This window comes from Mycteria americana, chromosome 10 (assembly GCF_035582795.1).
Source record: "Mycteria americana isolate JAX WOST 10 ecotype Jacksonville Zoo and Gardens chromosome 10, USCA_MyAme_1.0, whole genome shotgun sequence".
In the NCBI taxonomy this organism is placed as follows: Eukaryota; Metazoa; Chordata; class Aves; order Ciconiiformes; family Ciconiidae; genus Mycteria; species Mycteria americana.
The window spans coordinates 15,122,402-15,143,638 of NC_134374.1; the positions used below are offsets into that span (position 1 = coordinate 15,122,402).

The 21,237-nt window shown below is 42.0% G+C and overlaps 1 protein-coding gene across 8 annotated transcripts; it reads right to left on the minus strand.

The window, feature by feature from the left end:
- Positions 1–227: 227 nt before the first annotated feature.
- On the minus strand, positions 228–20,616 carry GCNA (germ cell nuclear acidic peptidase). Of its 8 annotated transcripts, none has more exons than XM_075513559.1 (12): positions 20,543–20,615; positions 20,193–20,455; positions 19,308–19,354; positions 16,632–16,692; positions 16,190–16,263; positions 14,254–14,694; positions 12,706–12,895; positions 11,468–11,612; positions 9,502–9,640; positions 6,287–6,491; positions 4,103–4,234; positions 228–938 (listed from the first exon to the last, which is right to left on the minus strand). In XM_075513559.1, exons 1-12 carry the CDS (start codon positions 20,555–20,557, stop codon positions 905–907), a joined length of 1,746 nt encoding a protein of 581 aa, XP_075369674.1. In that variant the 5' UTR covers positions 20,558–20,615; the 3' UTR covers positions 228–904. The 8 variants fall into 8 exon arrangements, 7 of the variants coding, with proteins under 7 accessions (XP_075369674.1, XP_075369673.1, XP_075369672.1 ...); XM_075513560.1 differs by lacking the exon at positions 228–938 and adding an exon at positions 4,824–4,952 and having other exon boundaries at positions 4,102–4,234; positions 20,543–20,616; XR_012777384.1 differs by lacking the exons at positions 228–938; positions 4,103–4,234 and adding exons at positions 4,824–5,188; positions 5,980–6,105 and having other exon boundaries at positions 20,543–20,616.
- Positions 20,617–21,237: the final 621 nt, after the last annotated feature.

The window sequence follows — 21,237 nt, forward strand, 5'->3', positions numbered from 1 at the left end:
AAAAAAACAGGTGATACAACCGCTCACCACCCACTGACTGACACCCAGCCAGTCCCTGAGCAGCAACTGCTTCCCGCTGGCCAAATCTCCCTGGCCAGTTTATATACTGAGCATGACATATGGTATGGAATAGCCCTTTGGTCAGTTTGGATCAACTATCTCACCTGTGCCCCCTCCCAGCTTCTTGCACACCCAGCAGAGCATGGGGAGCTGAAAGGTCTTTGACTAGTGTAAAGATTACTTAGCAACAACTAAAACGTCAGTGTGTTAGCAACATTTTTCTCACTCTAAATCCAAAACACAGCACTATACCAGCTGCTAGGAAGAAAATTAACCCTATCCCAGCTGAAACCAGGACACTTCCCAACTTCTTGTGTTCCTCCAACCTACTTGATGATAGGGTGGTGTGAGGAGCAGAAAAGGCCTTGATGCTATGTAAGCACTGTTCATCAGTAACTAAAACATCAGTGTGTTATCAACACTATTTTTAGCACAAATCCAAAACATGGCCCCATACAAGCTACTATCAGGAAATTTAACTGTATCCCAGACAAAACCAGTACATTCCCCAACCCTTATACCATTTACGTTATGCTTAGGTCCCACACTATCACAATACATCCTCATTCGCCACCACCACTCCCCTTCCCATACTTTGGTATATATATACACGCACAGATATCATTCCCTTAGTCTGTTGACCACCCCCCTGTCTGTAAAACATCCATGAATGTCCACAAAATATTAATTGAGTTCATTTAGTCTATGAGTTTGGGCTCTATCTGTGATGGTGTTCACTCAGGACAGGAGAGGTGGTGTGTGGCATGGAGTCACCAGGCAGCACCAAAACCAGCTCAAGTTGGGTCACTGCTGCATTTATGCTGCTCCTTGTGAGGTTCGTCCTTCATTGGTTCAGGTGGTTTCTGCTGTAGTACTTCCTATAACATGCAATGCAAATCCGGGGTTACAACAGTTTAAAGGTATTTCCATTACAATCTCCACTCCTGGTCCCTTTGGGCCAGGTTATAGGGTTTAACATTGCAATGAACTCCTCCCCTTGCCCCTAGTCCGGCTAGCAGCAACGGGTTCCTGCTACACTACCTTTAACATATGACAGCCACAGCAGTGGTGAGATAGAGCATCATGTAACATTGCCATCATACAACTCAAATCACAGGTTATTTTCACCCAGGATTAAATCCCCTTGAGGTACACAGCGGACTTCCCCATCTTTCTGCATTACCCACCAAGTGAACCCAGGTCCTTGAGCAAAAACAATCCCACAAATAGGTTTGCACTTTCCCAAGGAAGGAGTAACCCAGACAGTTTTTCCCAGCCAGTTCCTTAGGTGTACAACAGGGACCTTATCTCCTTCCACAGTCCGCAAGGGTTTTGATTGGGTAGTGTCAGGTCAACTGGCAGATCCCCTAGCATTAACTAGCCAAGTGACTTCTGCTAAATTTGCATCCCAATGCTTGAATGTTCCAGCACCCATTGCTCTCAGTGTAGTTTTTAACAGTCCGTTGTATCATTCAGTTTGCCCAGACGTTGGTGCATGATAGGGGATGTGATACACCCAATGTCATGCTCCTTAGCCCAGGTGTTTGAGGTTGTTTTGGAAACATCTGATTCAATTCTTTCAGGGGTGCTGTGTCACCATAAAACTTGCTTTTCAAGGCCCAAGATAGTATTCTGAGCAGTGGAATGGGTCACAGGGTGTTTCCAACCATCCAGTAGTCACTACCACCATTGTAAGTACATGGTGCTTGCCATGTCAGGTTCATGGTAGCGTGATATAATCAATCTGCCAGGCTTCCCCCTATTGACATTTCAGCCATCATCCTCTATACCAAAAAGGCTTTAGCTGCTTAGCTTGTTTGATCATGGTGCATGTCTTACATTCATGGATAACCTATGCAATGGCATCAATGGTCAAGTCCACCCCTCAATCATGAGCCCATTTGTATGTTGCATCCCTTCCTAGACATGCTGATGTGTCATCAGCCCATCAAGCTATAAATAGCTCACCCTTATGTTCCCAGTCCAGATCCACTTGAGACACTTCAATTCTAGTAGCCTGGTTCACCAGCTCTTTGCTTCGACGTTCTTCAGTGGCACGACTCTTGGGTATGTGAGCATCTACGCATCAGGTACTTTTACCACCAGGTTCTCTACCCGAGCAGCAATATCTTGCCATGATTCAGCAGCCCAAATGGGTTTACCTCTGCGCTGCTAGTTGGTCCACTTCCATTGCTGTAGCCACCCCCACAGAGCATTTGCCACCATCCATGAGTCAGTATAGAGATTTTTCTCATTCAGCAATATGTAAAGCCAGCTAGATGGCTTTCACTTCTGCAAACTGATTTGATTCACCTTTTCCTTCAGCAGTTTCAGCAGCTTGCTGCGTAGGACCCCACAGAGCAGCTTTCCACTTCCAATGCCTTCCCACAATACAACAAGGCATACTGCTTTTCATTTGCTGGTAATTTACTATACAGCAAGGCCCCTTCAGCACAGGTCACCTCCTCTGGCGACACTCCAAAGTTTCAGCCCTCTGGCCAGTCCATGATCACTTCCAAGATTCCTGGGCAGTCAGGGTTTCCCATTTGAGCCCGTTGCATTACCAAGCACGTAACCCACTTACTCAATGTAGCATCAGTTGCATGATGCACAGAGAGGACCCTCCCTTTGAACATCCAGCTCAGCACAGGCAATCAAGATGCCAAGAGGAGCTGTGCTTCAGTACCAACTATTTCTGAAGCAGCTCAAACTCCTTCATATGCTGCTAATGTTTCTTTTTCAGTTGGAGAGTAATGGGATTGATAAAGGCAGGGCAGGAGGTGAGGAGCAGGGAGAAGTATTCTCGACAGCAAGCAGGGTGACCTGCTGTACATGAAACTCAAAACTAGCTAGAGAAATCAGAAGTTTTCACATACTATACCTACACAGCCACGGTTAAATTGAAACAAAGAAGCCTGGTTCATTGCCACAGTTGGTATAAAATTGGCATTTATTGATTATTCAAAATTACTAATCCCCTGAGAAATTTGTTCACAGCAGACACAAACACTGTAACACACATTCAGTCATGTTCTACATGAAAGACTTAAGTCATCTGACTAGACCTTCTCATTCTATGGTGGAAAGTGTTTGAATTTGCTTTCCCCAACCTGACCTTTTGCATCTATTTTAGCTTCTATGAAGTCTCAGCAACAGAGGCACAACTGCAATCAAAATTTAATCAGAAAGAGCTTTGATCTCACTGAGGGCCAGAGGGCTTTGCAGACACTCACGCTTTCTCTAACAGATTTGAGGCATCATCTACCTACCACTTACTTTTAACAAAAACAGCCAAGGATCACTCAAGAAACTCTCCTTGGGAGAATGCCTGAACCCATGTTGAAGCGTTCCTCAGGTCTGCCCCTTTCATCCAGACAAGTCATCCTGCCTGCAAGTCATCCAGACAGAATCAGAGGACTTTGGCTTGTGGGCCTGGATTTTTCTTGCATCTGGCAATTCCAGACAGATGTAAGCCTAGCAGTTCTTCAGCACATATACAGAGTCTATAGCATATCAGCTACCCAGATGAAAGAGTAAATCTATTGCTCACTGAAGACACGCTATGAAGCACTATGTGTAAATACCATTCAGAAAATTCCAGACAAACATAGCAAGTCAGTCCCATGAAGGCCCTAGAACTGCATCCTCCCAGGCACAGGTGGTGTTTACCTGAAGTCTAAGAAGGGTACCCTCACTTGTGCATCACCATGGACTTTCTAACATGAAACACATAACTTTCTAACATTACTTCTTGCTCACTTTTGCCCATTTTAGAAAACGCCTTCTTGATTTTAATATTTTAGCATTAAATACTTCTAATAATCTGGAATCCTCCAAAACACATTCTTAGACTCACGTTAGACTCCTTTACTACTACTTACAAAATTTAAGTGGCATCAAGAAAGGAAGTGTATTGAGATATTACAAGGAATCTTGAAGCTTAGTTTTTAAAGCAAAATCAGCACTGAGTTTCCGCATGACTTCTGCATGACTCAGCCCATGCTGTTCTCTTTTAGTAAGTCCATAGTTTTCTTTCACATACTTTGCAAAGGGCGTTAGATGTGTCCTAGTAGGAGTGCCATCCTTTCGAGTGGGCTGACTCAGGACCAGCTGCCCCCCACAGAATGCACACACAAAGCGCTCTGTTTCCAGAGACTTGGAATGACGTCCAATCCTGAAATGGAAAAATAAGTACTTTGATTTCACACTCGCGGTAGACAGTACTTGTGGGAAAGGGCTCCTTTCTCTTCTGCCAGGTTACTTAAGTCAGATTTCTAAGCTAGCATTTTAGAACAGGAAACAGACAACACACTTCACACAGTGGAACAACCAAATCTGTATCACACATTTCTCTATCTCTACCCTAGAACTTTTTCCACTGCTTTTTCAGCTTGGTTCCTTCCTCTGTCTCTTTTACTCTCACAGCCTAGTAGTATGAAGTGCTACAACATTTTGAAACACCTCTACAACCCATGTATCAACTACTCCTTGGAGTTTCTTCTCAAAGTCATCGCCATCAAATCTTCTCAATGCTCTGTTGCATCTAAGCAACTAACACATTGCACAGTCATACTAAACACTTCAGGAAGATTCCTTCATATGTGAAATAGTTTCCTTCCAGTGCTTCTGGAAGTAGCACATATGATCCTGAGAAAAATGCATGCTTTCTAAGCATGCATTTAGGCCCTAAAGTTGGGGAGGAATAATAATAATTTTTTTTTAAATTAAAAAAAAAAAAAAAACCACCCACAAAAAAACCCCACCATTGTCAGCCACTTTCCTGGGCTACGCAGAACTGAATTCACAAAACTTCATGCTCTCCCACTGAGACTGAGGTCATTACATACAGAAACCTGTGGTCAGGTACAATCTTCCAGAAAAGGCAACAGCTTCTATACCCATGAAAGGTAAGAAACCTGTGAAATCACTATAGCAACTATTTCTTCTGCTTGATTTCAGCAACATATACAGTTCTCATTTCACAAATGCAGTAAGCAAGACAGAAGTCTGATGGCCAATGTTGCAATCTATCAGTAGATCTGTGTCCTAGCTTCAATCCTTCACATCACAGCGCTGTTCACATCTGTGTGGCTACAGACATCTATTCTTCCTTTAATATATACACAACCTGAAAGAGTCCATTAGGTAAAAGATCAACTAGAAAATTGACTATAGCTTTTAGAGTTGTAAACCAATAGAATTCATTATATTGTTGATCTCTACATTTTACTTAGCACTGCCATAACAAAGATGCAAGATTAGTCGAAATGTTTAGTCCTAATTCAAAGTCATCAAGATACAAAACCCAGAAAGCTTCCTCTAATACTTTATTCTAATATCTAATTACTGTCACACATTTTGTGCCCAGTTTTTATGGGGACTTCTTCCGCTTTTGAATTTGTTACTACTAACTGGCTTATTTCAGCATCAGATGGTCCTCAGTATCTTTACAAGGATAAGCATATAAAAAGTAACTCAGTCCATCATGCCAAGTCTAGCACTTCCCTTGTGGACTGTTTTTCCTTAGATCAAACCTAGATTGTTGTCATGGCACATTCAAAGATATTACTTTGTAAAATGTAAAGTGTGGATAGATTTCAAAAGAACACGGAATGCCTTATTTCTGCAACACATGCTAGTACTTTGCTTACATGCATTCTACAGGGATGTGCCAGATCCAGTCATTGATCTGTCAGTGTAGACCCACAAGTATTACTCCTGATGTAGTACTTAGTTAAGACTGGAAATACCACCTTCTACCAGAAAGCCTATAATAGGATCAGCGTTGATCATGAAATCAGAGGTAAGTGGTTAAAACTTTCACAAGTTCACTCAATATTAACTACAGTAGAAGGTGAATCCAAATTTACATAATTTGAGCAATGTTTGAAAAGTTAGAGCAACCACATGGGGTGTGACCTTTCCCCACCATGTCCTTCAAAGCTGAGGCACATATTCTGATCTCTTACTGCTTCCCAAAGACCTTCCATCATCACCAATGGTCCTCAGAAGACATTTCTGCCTGTCCTGACCTCTGAACTGGAACTAAAACAAACATGGAATCACGTAGTAAGGTTCTGTGGACTCAGGAAATGTGAAGTGACAACTCAGAGAGTATCCCAATTGCTTCACAGTTTAAGAGACCCATGATTTCTAGACACAGGAGACTGCCAACTTAGAGACAAAGTTAATACATAGTCATAAGCAAGATCAAAATATTACTCACATAGCCTTGCACAGAACACACTCATAGATGAATTTGTAATTAATCTCATAGCTGTGGCATCGTGTTACTACTGGCAGTTCCGGATGAATCACAGCTGATTTATTGGCATAGAATCTCCAGAATTGTCCATGTCCATCACGAACACCATTGATCAGCCAGGTGGCTGCATGGCAAGCCTCATGAACTAGCGTGTCTCGAAGACGATCTTGGGGTAAGGCAAACAGAAGATATTAAGATCAGTCAGATATGGGGAAGTATAGACTTTCATCCTTGGTCACTGCTTCAGACCTTTGACACTCATTCTTTATTAAGATGCAAGTTATTTTGGAGGCTGGAATTACCAATGTTTTGATAAGATAAAATGCCCCAAAACAAGGCTTTACTCAGTGCATTTCCAGTTTTGTGATTAGCCCTAATTCTGCATCCTCGTTACTTCCCTGCATGCCTAATCTGTTTGGGGGTTTTTTGTTGTTGTTGTTTGGGTTTTTTTAATGAGATCTGAAATACCTTTACTTAGACCAAGATTCATTGATTGCTTTTGTAACGTTGAAATTTTTCATCCAGAAACAACTAGAGCAGAGCACTGAATTTTCTCCACAGTTAGAATAGAATATTTCAGTTGGAAGGGACCTACAATGATCATCTAGTCCAACTGCCTGACCAAAAGTTAAAGCATGTTATTAAGGGCATTGTCCAAATGCCTCTTAATACTGACAGGCTTGAGGCATCAACCACATCTCTAGGAAGCCTGTTCCAGTGTTTGACCACCCTCTCAGTAAAGAAATGCTTCCTAATGCCCAGTTTAAACCTCCCCTGGTGCAGCTTTGAACAATTCCCACATATCCTACCACTGGATACCAGGGAGAAGAGATCAGCACCTCCCTCTCCACTTCCCCTCCTCAGGAAGCTGTAGAGAGCTTGTAGGGTCACCCCTCAGCCTCCTTTTCTCCAAACTAGACAAACCCAAGGTTCTTAGCTACTCCTCATAAGACGTTCTTTCCAGCCCTTTCACCAGCTTTGTTGCTCTCCTCTGGATGTGTTTAAGGACCTTCACAACCTCCTTAAATTGTGGGGCCCAGAACTGCACACAGTACTCAAGCTGAGGCTGCACCAACACTGAATACAGCAGGATAATCGTCTCTTTTGACCAGCTGGTTATGTTGTGTTTGATGCACCCCAGGATGTGGTTTGCCCTCTTGGCTGCCAGGGTACACTGCTGACTCATATTGAGCCTGCTGCCGACCAGCACCCCTAGATCCCTTTCTGCAGAGCTGCTCTCCAGCCACTCCTCTCCCAATTTATACTTGTGCCTGGCGTTACTCCATCCCAGGTGCAGAATCCAGCATTTTGGACTTGTTAAGTTTCATCCCATTAATCATTACCCAATGGTCCAATCTATCTAGATCCCTCTGCAAAGCATCTTGTCCCCTAGGAGAGTCAACAGCACCTCCCAGTTTGGTATCATCAGCAAACTTGCTCATGGTGCATTCAACTCCTGCATCCAGATTGCTGATAAATATATTGAACAGGACTGGCCCTAGAATTGAACCCTGAGGAACACCGCTAGTGACCGGTCGCTAGCCAGATGCAGCCCCATTCACTGCAACCCTCTGAGCTCTGCCCTTCAGCCAGTTCTTCACCCAGCGCACCATGAACCTGCTCGTCCCACAGCTGGACAACTTGTCCAGAAGGATGCTGTAAGGGACAGTATCAAAAGCCTTACTAAAATCCAGAAAAACTACATCCACTGCCTTCCCTTCATCCACTAGGTGGGTGACCTTATCATAGAAAGATATCAAATTAGTTAAACAGGACTTGCCCTTTTTGAACCCATGCTGACTGTGCCTGATGACTGCATTATTCTTTAAATAGCTGTCAGTAGTACCCAGTATGATCTTCTCCATAATTTTTCCAGAATGTGAGGTTAGACTAACAGGTCTGTAGTTTCCTGGGTCTTCCCTCACACCATCCTTGTAAACTGAAATAACATTGGCTAGCTTCCAGTCAGCAGGGACCTCCCTAGACTCCCAACACCTTTGACAGATGATCAAGAGGTGTCCTGCTATAACATCTGCTAGCTCCTTCAGTACTCTGGGGTGAATCCCATCAGGCCCCACGGACTTGTGAAGATTCAGCTGACACAGCTGGTCCCTGACAACTTCAGTGTCCACAAATGGAAAGTCACTGTTCCCACACTCGTGGTCCTCCGACTCAGGGGACTGGGCAGCCCAAGGTCTGTGAGTTTTATTCAAAACTGCAGCAAAAAAAAAAAAGCATTGAATGCCTCCACTTTGTCTTCATCCCTATTAGTCAGATGACCATCTTCAACAAGCATCAGTCTAATGTTTTCTTTAGACCTCCTCTTGCTATTAACGTACTTTAAAAAAGCCCTTCTTGTTATCTGACACAACACTGGCCAGTTTCAACTTTAATTGAGCTTTGACCTTTCATGTCTTCTCCCTGCATATATGAACCACAGCTCTGTGCTCTTCCTGCAAAGCCTGACCTCACTTCCAGAGATTATACAATTTCTTTTTCCTCTTGAGCTCCACGAGGAGTTCCCTGTTCAGCCAAGCTGGTCTTCTGCCCTGCTTGCTTGACTTATGACACAATGGGATTGCCTGCTCCTGTGCTTCTAAAAGGTGCTTCTTCAAAACTGACCTGCACTTGTGGACTCCTAAGCCCTCAAAAGCAGATTCCCAGGGTACTCTGTTTTATCTCTCACATCAAATTTATTAAGCTTACTTCAATATATTCTATTAATTACAGAACTAGTTCTCCTACAGTAACTGCAACATTCATTTCCCCAAATTGGGAGGGGATGAGGGAGAAATGAGTTACAGTACCCACCACATAACTTAATTTGGCACTGACCTGTCTCTATTCCAGCTTTAAATACTACCAACAAGGTGGCTAGCTATGATGGAAGTAGTCAGATTTTAGATTGCCATTATAGTACATATAGAATTAGAGTAACCTATAGGTCTTCAAATCAATAAGAAATATAAACAAAATACTGCAGTTAGCATGAATACATCTCTGTTCTCACATTTTGTAAATTTGTCCAGCCTCTTAGAAGGGTTGTGAGGACACGTACTACTATTAATGGATTTATTTATTCAAGGTAATATGAAATTTCAAAGCAGGGTCCAGTTCTAGATCTCTTAGGCCTCAGATTCATGTTTTTATCTCAACTTATCTTTTCTTTTACCTACCTGCAGAGTCACAGACTTTCTCAGAAAGTTCTATGCGAGCATAACGCTTTGCTTCAGGACCTTCTGTCTGCCCAGTTACACAATATCCTGCTGTTTTTCTCATTTTCTTATTCCAGATTATTACCATTTTCTCTGGTAGCTGAAAAACAAAACAGTACATGTAATCTGCCCTCTCTTACCTCTCATCTTCTTCTGGTCCTCTGGCTTCCCCTTATATTTACTGCAAAGCCAGTACAGGATGTCTCTGTTAGTGCCCTTAACACTGTTGTCACTCAAGATGTAAACCCACCCTCCATGGCTTCTTATTCCCATCATCAGTTTTTCTGTAACCAACATTGGGAGTTTCACAATGCAGGATGAGACAAAAAGTCCCTTAGTTCCTCTATTCTGCTTCCAACAGCTGCTAACACATGCTGCTTAAGAGGAAATACAAGGACAGGTCAGGCATAAAACAGAATTTCCTCTTCAAAAAAAAGTACTCTTCCCAACTGCTAGTCATTTGCAAGACAACACCTCACTGAGCCACAGGTGGTTCCTTCACATTAAATAGCCCTTGAAGTTGTTTTCTGGTGTTTTGGGGAAAGAGTGTGTGTGTATGTTTAAGAATACATATGCATGTTAGCATCCACAATAGCCTATGTTCAGAAGTTCCACAGCTTAATAATTTACAGGTCAAGTACCATCTGCTTTGGTTGTTCTGAACCTGCAACTTGCCATTTTAATTTGATGCACCTTCAGACTGCAAGAGGGTAAATAATCATCCCTTGCTTATCCTCTGTGCTGCTCCTGATTTTATAAGCCCTCATCATATCTATCTTGGCTAGCTCTGTTATTTTACTAACAGTTTTATGTCACCTAAATTAGTTAATGAGCTTAAGTAAATGGTCCAACAGTAGTAAGTGGCAGCACAGGTATAGTGCTGAAGCACTGGGGAGCAAGATATTTTGCTTTCAGCAATAGTGAGCCTGTTCAGCTCAGCTTTATGTGAAATCATGACCTCACCCTGTCCTTGGTCAGCTCAACAATATTTTCTCAGCTGCACAGAAACATTTTCCTTCCTGAAGAAAATTCTATTGGAATTACTGAGGGCAGCGTCCTTCCTTTCAAGGATGTTTCTCACCAGAGGAGGGTCTCCAGTATCCCAAAAGATGTAAAGGTCAAGACAGCAGTTCTCTGAAATTGAACCTTCAATTTGAAACACAACTTTAGCTTCACCCAAAACTGTTATTCAAAGGATAAGCAGCTTTTTAATCTGTTCCAGAATGGCAGACATGAACATGCAATAGGAATGATGAAGACTGCATGTAGCATGACTAAGCACAAGGCAAGAGGCCCTAACAACAAAGGGAAGTGCTTTTATTCATCAGCTCCCTGCTCCCCAACATATGCTCCCACCACTTGCCTTTTGTCAGCTGCAGGCAAGAAAGTTGTGCTATGACTAGCTATTGGGCTGTGGTAATGCTGCACAGTTCACTAGTACATGTTACTTCAGTGAATGAGCAACGGTGGTAGGCAACCTTGAGCTTCTTTCAGCAGCAGAAAGCCATAGCTGCCTTTGCTGGTGTCTACTACCACAGAGGCAGAAACAGAAACATTCCTGGACTGCTGAGTTGATGACCATGCTGGTACATGAAGATAAATATCAGTCACCTCTTCAAAGATGAAACTGATCCAAGGCCCCTCATGTAGCAGCTTCTCTCATCAAGGACTCTTGGACACCATCCAGACTGCTCACTTAAGGATGGTACACCATTACAGCTGGGAAAGCAAGCCAAGCTGAAAACTGCTGCATCACAGTGGTGATAAACCCCTTTCAAATAAATTGCTTGAACTAATTCAAACATAAGCCATTGCTATAAAGCTTAACTTCTACTAACTGAAGAGGATAAAGAGCAATCACATCAAAAATTGAGGAGCAACATATTAACCAGCATTTTAGAATTGTAGTTTTTGTTTTGAAGCCAACCTTCTGCTCAAAGATGGTACTATTATACAGACAGTAGAGCTTCTGTGCCAGCTCCTCTTTATTTTTCTTGAAATACTTCACATAGTGGGAAGCCGGATTCGAGAGATCTTGCAAGAAACAGCCAGGCACTGAGCACACCCTGAGCCTGCAAGAAAAGCCATAAAGCAGTTTACTGAAGTACAGAGATATCACACTGAAAAATAACGGCCACTTTATAGCCAATAAAGATCTCTGGCATGCTGCCACTGACTCTCCTGACTCTTTTCACTAGCTTGCCCTCATGAGACCAGTGGGGCGCGCATTCTTATACTGTCATCTTCCCCCTTCAGAGGCATGGAGGGGCAGAGCTGTTGCAGTAGTTCTGCAGTTATTTCATTAAGTCACAAAACTAGATTATGAGGACTCCTAAGTAGGAAAAGAGGGTGGCTCAGATCCTTTGTGACACAGCGAGCCACAATTATACCAAAACTTGATCAATATATGAACAGCCTTAACATGATCACCCACGATAAAGGTGTATTTTCAGAAACATAGCCAAAGATGTTCTGGGAATCCTCGGGAATTAATTCAGGGGAAGTAGATATTCCACTAGGATGACTAACTCCAATACTGCAGCGTTCTGACAAAGCATCAGCTTTGAAGACATCATTTAAATGTTTTGTATTGGTATACACATTTATAAAATGACTGAAGAAAACATCACATGGCTAAAAGGCAGAATAAAGGCAGCTATTAGAAATTAAAGACATTCTTCTGAAAAGCTTAAGCTGCATCCACATATAGAAAAAGAAACATGAATTCTGCAAGTTATAAGGATACAGGTCAAAAATATCAAGACAAGCTTGTTAAAAGGCATAAATTATTAATAGAATCAGTTCTGATATATTTTCAGAGGCAGGCAGCTAGATAGATATAATCTGTAGGGCCAGGGCATGTTAGAAGTATGCTGTGCCAAGACAAGGAATAGCAAGAGAGCTAACATTTACAAAGAAGATTTGACACTTGTCAGATTTATTTGTCATCAATTCCTCTAAGTGGAGATTAGTTTATATTCTCCCTGTCATACCTGAGACTGAAAGCTTTGATTTCCAGCTATTTAACCATTAACAACGGCTGAATTGGTAGCAGAAGTTTCTGGGTACCAGAAAAATTGGAACATCATCCTAGGCAAAATGCTTAGCATCTGTTTGTCCATCTATAATGGTCCTAGAACGTAGTAAAGATGAAGAAACACTTACCTTTTCTCTGTCTTTGCTGATTGTGAGCAACTGACCAACTCATTCCTATGAATTCTTGCAGAAGCCATTATCCTGGAAGGTGTTTCTTGAAGTGAAATTGAGTTTGGCCTTGGTGTGTTGACTCCCTCCCCTTTGAGGCCGATATCTCCTTTCAAGGGCTGGGCACCTTCACAGGGTGGCTTGATGTTTTCTAGTTCAACAGAAAGACTCACAGGATTACACACTGTCAAAGAATTGGGAGCACAGATGTCAGCAACCAGATAACAGACAACAGTGAAAAAAAAGTCAAATATTCCACCTCAGCATACACACTCTTACTGTGCATACTTGAATGCCAAGGCTTTTACAACTGATGGAAAGGTAATTTGTTGCTATATACTACAAAAATTACCATTCAGTGAAGGAGTGGCAAACTCCAAACTTTCAAACATTCAGCTAGGAGGAAGTGGAGGGAAAAGCATTTGTGACCTCACTCAGCCATTTCTGTGACATTTCACCAATTTAAAAATACATCATCAGCACACTGGGAGCAGTAATGCAGAGACCATTTGAACAAAAAAATTGTTCTAACCTTCTGTCATGTCATTTGTTTCACAGGCAAGTTCTAATCAGATAGCTGCCTACTTCCCCAGTCCACGTCTGGACAGATTGCTAAAATGACCGACCCTCACACCAGAAATCAAGGACTGCCTCAAGGTTTGCAGTCTCAGTAGATGTCTCTGCTGGCTTTTCTGTAACTGTTCCTCTATTTGGGGCACTTGTCTGCTTTCACTATTCAACCATATAGAGAGAAGCCAATGCAGCTGCCAGCTCACTTCTGGAACATGTTGTTTAGACCACATTGACATACTCCAATTAAAGAAAAAAAAATTTGCTCTTTCCCAGGGCATATTTCTATGCTGTCAGCCATCCTCCTCCATCATCTCCTTGCCCTGAACTAGTCCTTGTTAGTAAGGAAGGCACCCTGTGTTTACTCTTCTAGAAAGATACTTGTTTTCACCTGCTTTGACTCAGCAATAGTCCTCTTCCCCCTTTGCAATCTTTCAGTTGGAGCTCACTTCAGTTAGTCAAAGGAGAGAAGGAGCTACTGATTTAGGAAATTCTCATTATATACTGTATTTTAAATAAAGTAAATTATAAATCCAAATATTAAATTAACAGTATCTAAATTGCTCTAAATTTCAGTCTTACCAAAATGACAGCTTCACATTAACTGCTATCATACATTAAAAAAAAAATTAGTTAACATCATTCAAAACCACCAGTTAGATTTGTTTTCAGAACAATTTTAAAAACTAAAAATGCCTACAATTATAGGAATTACAAAAACAAGCAATAGTGGAAAAACAAATCTTGATACCTCAAGACTACTAGAATCACTTTTCAGAATGCTCAGAGGAATAATTTCTGATTGCATCAAATTCAATTGCAAGATGCTGGGTTGCACTTCTAAGGCATATGCGCCACACAAAGGAAAAGAATTAGGCAATTAGCACTACCATTGCTGCCAATGGGTAGCTTGCAAGTTAGCTAAGAACAATTGCTTACCTATTGTGCTGGGCTGGTAGACAGTTTTACTTGCGCTTAAGATTGGTTTTTGGGGTATACTTTGTTTCCTTATCCGTTCTATTAATGATTCAAATTCATCATCTGAGCTATCTGATTCTACCTCTGTACTTTGTTGTAGTGCCACAGTTGGCACTTTATTTTCTGTACTCTTTTCATAGCTTTTTTCTTTCCTTCTAACAAGCAAGTCTGGACTGCCTCTGGAAATTGACTCTTTCTGATTTTGTGAAGGTGAGAGTTTTATGCACTTCCGACTCTCTTTCAAGTCTTTCACTCCCCCTCTTTGGTAGTTATGCCATGAACTTTCTACAAAGACAGAATCTTCAGTGTCACTTGAAGCCTCTGGATACTGCAATTCTTGGAAGCAAGTGTTTTTCTTTCCAGAAGTCACCAACTTCTTTGGGGCCTGAAGATCCTTCTGTGCTGCAATTCAAAAGAAACTGCTTAAAGTTTTGATAATTTCATTTAGGAGACCTGCCTTTGTCTTAACACAAAAAAAATCCCTTGAAAGATAGGAAAACACAAAGAATAGAAAGGTATCCTTGCATTTTCTTTATTACACCCTGCTCATTTACCATCATACTAAATGGAAAGTCACTGAAAGATGTATAAAAAAAAGTAGCTTAAACCCCATGTATGTATACATCAGCCATCAGGCCTAACAATCCTGAATAGGTAGCTAGCGCTGGCATAATCTTCATTCCCACTAACAAAAGCTATGTGCATGTAAGAGTAAGGCTGAACATTTCATATTAAAGTTTTATAAAACCATCAAGTGAAGGGTGACTTAAAAAAATGCTCAGCCTTAGCTGATCACACCATAGCCTACAGCACAAAGTGCATGCTTGCCAACAAACAAGGCTTCTGACATCTCAGATTTGACCTACCAAGATCAAGGGGTCATGTCAGATCTATGGGTGACTTTTTTTTTTTTTTTTAATTATTCTTCTGGTTCACTTTGCTTCCCCCATTTCCCCTCCAGAAACCATTCCGTTAGCTTTTTACAGTCTGCAGCTGGCATACATGTTTCAGGGCTGACATTCACACCAGCTGCAAGAGATCCCACCCTTCTTGATAAGAGGTCAGAGCTTCTCCAGGTTCACGTGAGATCACTATTATCATCCCTCATCTACTAGAATTCTATTACCTGATCACTGGCCTAGTGGCTGTCTCAAGAATTCCAGAGCCCTGTTCACTCCTTCTAGGAAAGTGCAGTTTGCTCGTATCAATGAGAAGTGCACCAGACACTGCTCTGAATGTTAGTAAACCAAGGCACTGTCCATCCCCTGGGGGAAAACAAGGATCCTCTGTTCAGATAAGCACTGAAACCCCTCAAGTCATGGTTTGCCACAGCATCTTGTAGCCAGTGTTAACACATAGGACTTTGGCTAAAGAAGCTCCAAATTAAAGGACCCTATCTGTGGCTCTGCAACACCCAAAGGCAAGACTGGCCTGTTTACCAACATCTGCATAAAATTAAAGGTATCTAGCTTAACAACAGTTACCTTCCTTCTTTACTCAGTGTCTTTGGCCACAGAATGAGCTGGTACAGCTATAGGAACACTGTTTTGCATATATTAAGTCCTCTCTCCACAGTGATCATCACATATTTGCAGCTCAGTCTAATCAACCATGAGTTGCTACCCTTTTCACAGACCCAAATACTAGCAGATAGTCCACAGTATCTGCAGACCTACAGCAATGCTTCAAAATGTACACCTGTCAGAACAGTATGACCATGCTTTCCTCTGTTACCTCCAGAGGAAACAGAAAAGCCTCTCCTCTGTTTACCCTCAAGGAAGAGACAACGTGATCTTATGTTTAACAAGCTCTCAGAAATTTATGAGCTCAGCAATGAACGCTATCTTTCCACCCATTAAAATTCCTGCTTCGTATTTGCTGTTGGACAATTACTTGCCATTCTTTGTTGTGCTCTTTCTCACTTTAAAGTCCAAGAAGAAATCACCCATGTCATCAATTGAGTCATTCAAACTGTAAAACAAGCAAATAATGTGAAAAACGGTAGGCATAAGCAGGAAAATAGAAGAGTAAGTCTCCCTTACCAAAAAAGCAAACCAAAAAAAAAGCCACCCAATATAACATTATCAGTTGCTCACAGCAAATGTTACCAACTATGTCCATTAATAGGAATGGCAATACAGTATGTACACCCCCAAACATCCCATTTTACATTTGTCCTGAGCATACAGATCGAACACATAACAGTTCTGCTGTCTGCACTCACTCCTATACATGTATCTGCCTATGAATCACTAAAACTTTTGATCATTCTTCTGTATTCTGAATAGTAGATGTGATACAGAAAACGAATATATAAACATTGAAAAGTCATTACTTACAGCACCCACCTTGCATCCACCTTTTTAGAAACAGATTTGGGAGTTTTCATTCTAGCTAAAACTGAAACAACAAAAGATTAATTAAGAAAAAGGTTCTGCTTCTTTTGTTATGCATTTAAGACAAAAGTTTGCAACTAGCAAAAATTCAGTCTAAAGTCTTAAAAAATATAAACATATGAATCCTTTACATATAATTCCAACTCTCAATTCCTCAAAGCTGACAGCAGCTATCTAGCACTTCCTTCATTATTAAATCCTTGCCCAGCACAAAACCAGGTAAGAAGTGCTGTTATATATCTTGCAGTATCCAGTATAGCCTCCTCATATATGTGGATCACTGGGGGTGGAACTGAATGGGTTTATCAATATTTTCTCCAAGCATTTCAGTGACTGCAGGAAGTAGTTTTCCTACTACAAAGAGGTGTCCATATGCTTATTGCACTAAGTGACTCCAAAAAAATGTTCAAACAAAAGTGTAACAATAATACCCCACTGCAGTACTGCAATTCAATACTTTTTAATTTAAAGTACTTTAAATTAAAAATACTTTACTTTAATTCAAAGTGTTTTAATCACTCCAGGTATATTGTGGTGACTGCTAAACATGAAAACATGGTTCAGGCAGCAGTACTGCACATGCTTGCAGTAGTGACTCTTGAGAGATTATCAGAAACGCCATCAAAATTTCACATACCTTCATCATTATGAGAGATTCAGGAAAGCTGAAGGGCAACAAATTTCACTAAAGCATAATTCAGGCTGGGGAGAAGGGAAACAACTGTCCCTTCTTCAGGGCTGAAACAGCAGTTAGAGTGTTTGTTCTCACAATCTGAAGCTGCATACATGACTTCAATGGGATTATAAACTTTTGCACTATACCATAAACCCAAAACCAGAAGATAGGTTTGCTTGATAAAGCTTTTATGGCTGACTGGTAGATTCTGGTACCAGGAAGAGCAGCTGAGCTACACCCAAATGCTACCCTGAAAGCACACTATAAGTTAAAAAACCTAAGATGGGACTGAGTGTTGCCCTCTGAAGAACACAAGGAGCAGGAGGCAGAGAATTCAAGACCTTGAAGCTCAAAAAGTATTTTGATCAATAAATTATTTTCAGTTTTAGCACCCAGTAGTCTTCACGGCTACCTTCATTACAAAAGAAGTAAACACAGCATCTGCTGCCTTCCAAGCCACCACATCAAGGTGACCCACGGAAGCACAAATGGCCAGCAGCCAGAAGCTTTCCTAGATAATCATAACCACAGTGTTCCTAGACTATGAAGCAGCACCAAACTAATAAGGCTGATAGCTGGTCACAAGAAACCAAAAGCTTACAGAAAAATACGACTTGCTACTTAATCAATCAACTCTTTAGCTTCTTGTCTCTTGACACATATTCAATCAACTCTTTAGTTTCTTGTGTCTTGGCACATATTTTCATTTCACTCTTTCCTAAAACTGTCACTATAGTGATAGCATGGCAACAGAATATCTGTGCAAATATTCCGCTCCAAGCCCCAACTAGTTACTCTCAGCTACCTTCCATGCCAGAGCTGACACATGACTTTGGCCTCATCAGCCTCCTGGACGGAGGAGACAAAAAGAGTAGCAAAAGAGAGCAGACTATCAAATATTAAGTTTAAAAAATTACAGGAAAGTTAACAATAACCTAATGAATGGACAGTATTGAAATATTTATCAGATTTAAAAGCCCAGAGGTAGTGCAGGAACTATACATCCAGGTGAATTAAAATTCTGTGTAAGTAATAAGGCTTGACAACGTTTAAGATCATTCACACGGCATTGAGCTAGAGCACAGCATGAACTCTAAAGTTAAGAGAAATCTGCTTTAAAAGCAGCTGGACTAACACGAGAGTGATGCAAAAGGCAAAACAGACAGATACAATTTGTTGCCTTACCATTTCTACCATCTCTGTTCAAATGCTGAATACATGAGGAACATACTGCAAGGTATACAAACCTTTAAATTACTTACCAGTCTGAAACCTACTTGAGATGTGGTAGAGCCATAATCAGTCCATCTAAGGAACAAGCTAAATAGAACTCTTGCAACAGGAAAAAAAAGCAGTGTGTACTCAGCTACCCTAGCACAAAACAATAGTCATAATGGCTATTACCAGCAAGAAAAATACAAATATCAGGTTTTGTATGTACAGGCTAAACAAAGATAGGAAGTTATGCACAGCAGAAGCCATCATGTAAAACTTGGTATTCAATTCCATCTTACCAAGACCTTGAGCCACTATGAAAAGCTAAAAACATCCCTCCAACTGGTTAAGACTCATGCAGCAAAACCCATGACACATAAGAGGGAATTCTGAGTAGTTTAGACATGTTTGAAAGAGTAACTGCTTAGAGAAAATGTTTATTCAAAGATGCTCCATAGGCTAAGAAGGAAGCGAGTGACAGGGAACAGACAAAACTGAGGCAACAAGAAAAATAATGCAAGGCAAAAAGCATCCCAGATTGAGACACAAGATTCAAGAACACTCACTGTGGCATATAAGTACCAACACTGCACTGCAAGGAGAAAATGTACTTTGCATCAGGAGCAAAGAAGGAAAATCATGCGTAAAAACTAATTCACTATAACTAGATAGAAATGTGTCCTTTTCATACTCCTTCAGAAAACAAACTAACATGTACTATTACTTACACATTTCAAATTCATCATCACTGCTGGAAGAGAAGTACAGGGCATGGCTGCAAAAATTAAATGCAGAATAGCATCAAGAACATTAGGTCAACAGCAAGTAGATCTACATCTCTACTGGTCTGAAATACCTGTGAACACGAAGAACCAAATATATACTGAAAAAACACTGAATATCTCAAATAGGCTGAACTATTTAAAATTATTTAAAATAGAAATATTAGAACTTGTACACTAAAATTTATAACAACTACATATCTTCGATATTCAAATAGTAATCAATCGCTGTCAAAACCTGAAAGACTGAACCATTTGGAGACACAGGCTTAGAACATTACATTGGTTTAAGTTCAAATTGGGTATCAGAAGTCAGAAGGGACAGAAAGCTTGTTTCTCATATTGCGCATGGTATATGATCAGGTAGAGAACGCTGGGCTCTATTAAGTCTGAAACCTCAAAACATGCAACAATGAGAAACAAGCCACTTCTGTATAAAGTGCACTTTAATATGGTGGCCGTGAATATTTAGCAAACTGCAGTAGTTTTCATAAAGCTATTTTTAAGATGCAGAATGGATGCATTATCACTTGGACTGCAATTCTCATGGAAATGTAGAGGCAAGCCATAATACTCTGACAAAAAACGGGCATTAACAACTTGAAAAATACATTATGCAACAGCTTAAAAATATGAGGACAGTTTATTTTAATTACATTAAAGTTACCCAAACCTTAAAGACTATAATTCTGAAACATGCTAATACCTACCAATTATTATAAAACAATTGAGGGCATAATCTAAAATCATATTTAGATACGATCAATGAAAATAATGAAGGACGCGAGGACGCGTGGGATGGGGCTGCTGCCCCACCGTGCGCCAACTCACCTGCCGCCCCGCCGGCCCTGGGTCCCTGCGGCCACTCTTCCTGGGCTGTGTCCGCCTGAAGCCAAACCGCAGTAAGAGCTGCCATCGCACGAGACTGAGGGCCCGCCGCCAGGACGTCCCCCGGCCCTGCTCCCCGCCCGCCCCCGGCACTGTCCGTGTGTGGGGGTGACGGCGGCGGCGGGGCGCTCCCCACGGCCCTCACCGCCCCGGGGAGCCTGGGGGCGCCTCTGCTGCGGCGGGGCCCCGTCCCGTGCCTCCTGGAGCTGCAAACGAAAGAGAGCGTGAGCGGCCCGCCAGGCCCCGGGACGGGGTGGTGTGGGGGGGGAAGGGGGTGGCGGCCCCCCACGCACCGCTGCCCGCTCCATCCCGCTTCAAAGCGCCCGCGCCCCGCCGCAGTGCTTCCGGGGCACGGGGCCAGGCCGCATGCGCGCCGCCCCGCGCCTGCGCACGAATGAGGGGGTACGGGCGGGCATAGACCGCGCAGCCCCCCCCCCGTGGGCTCGCCGCTCTTGGCGACGGGGGAATCAGCACCGGCTCCAGCTGAACGGCAGATTCAACCATCGGCAAACACAGACGTAGATCGTAAAAGGGTTGTTAATCCCCCAGCGTGATACTAGACAGCTGTTGCTAACAGGAGAGGGTGCGACAGTAACTACAGCCAGGCTCCCTTCCTGGGGCATTCAGGCAGCAACGGCAGCCCACCAAAAAAGGGGGGTTGCTCATCAGGCAGGGTACACCCAGCACCAGCAGGGACTGGGTAACCTAGGTGCACCAAGCAGCAGCACCCAGCAGAAACTGGGTGCTAAGTACAACCAGGAGACAAACTCACCTGCTACATATCAACACCCCTAGTACCATTAGCAAGGTTGACACTCATTTCAAATTGCAGTCCTTGACCCACCACAGAGATTTAGGAGTTGGGCAATGTTATTGTTGCTTATTCAAAACAAAAATACTAATTTACACATAGGCCATGACCTTCAAGGTACCACAGAGTTTGACCTGAGATGACAGCACCATGAAGGCCAGAAGAAACAAGCTGCTG

Excerpts from the sequence above, each read along its gene's own strand:
- GCNA (XM_075513557.1), bottom strand. Across the intron at positions 14,695-16,189 it reads AAAGAGCACAACAAAGAATG|CACAGAAGGATCTTCAGGCC; the intron begins GCAAGTAATTGT and ends TTTGAATTGCAG. Across the intron at positions 9,641-11,467 it reads GTACCATCTTTGAGCAGAAG|CTACCAGAGAAAATGGTAAT; the intron begins GTTGGCTTCAAA and ends TTTGTTTTTCAG.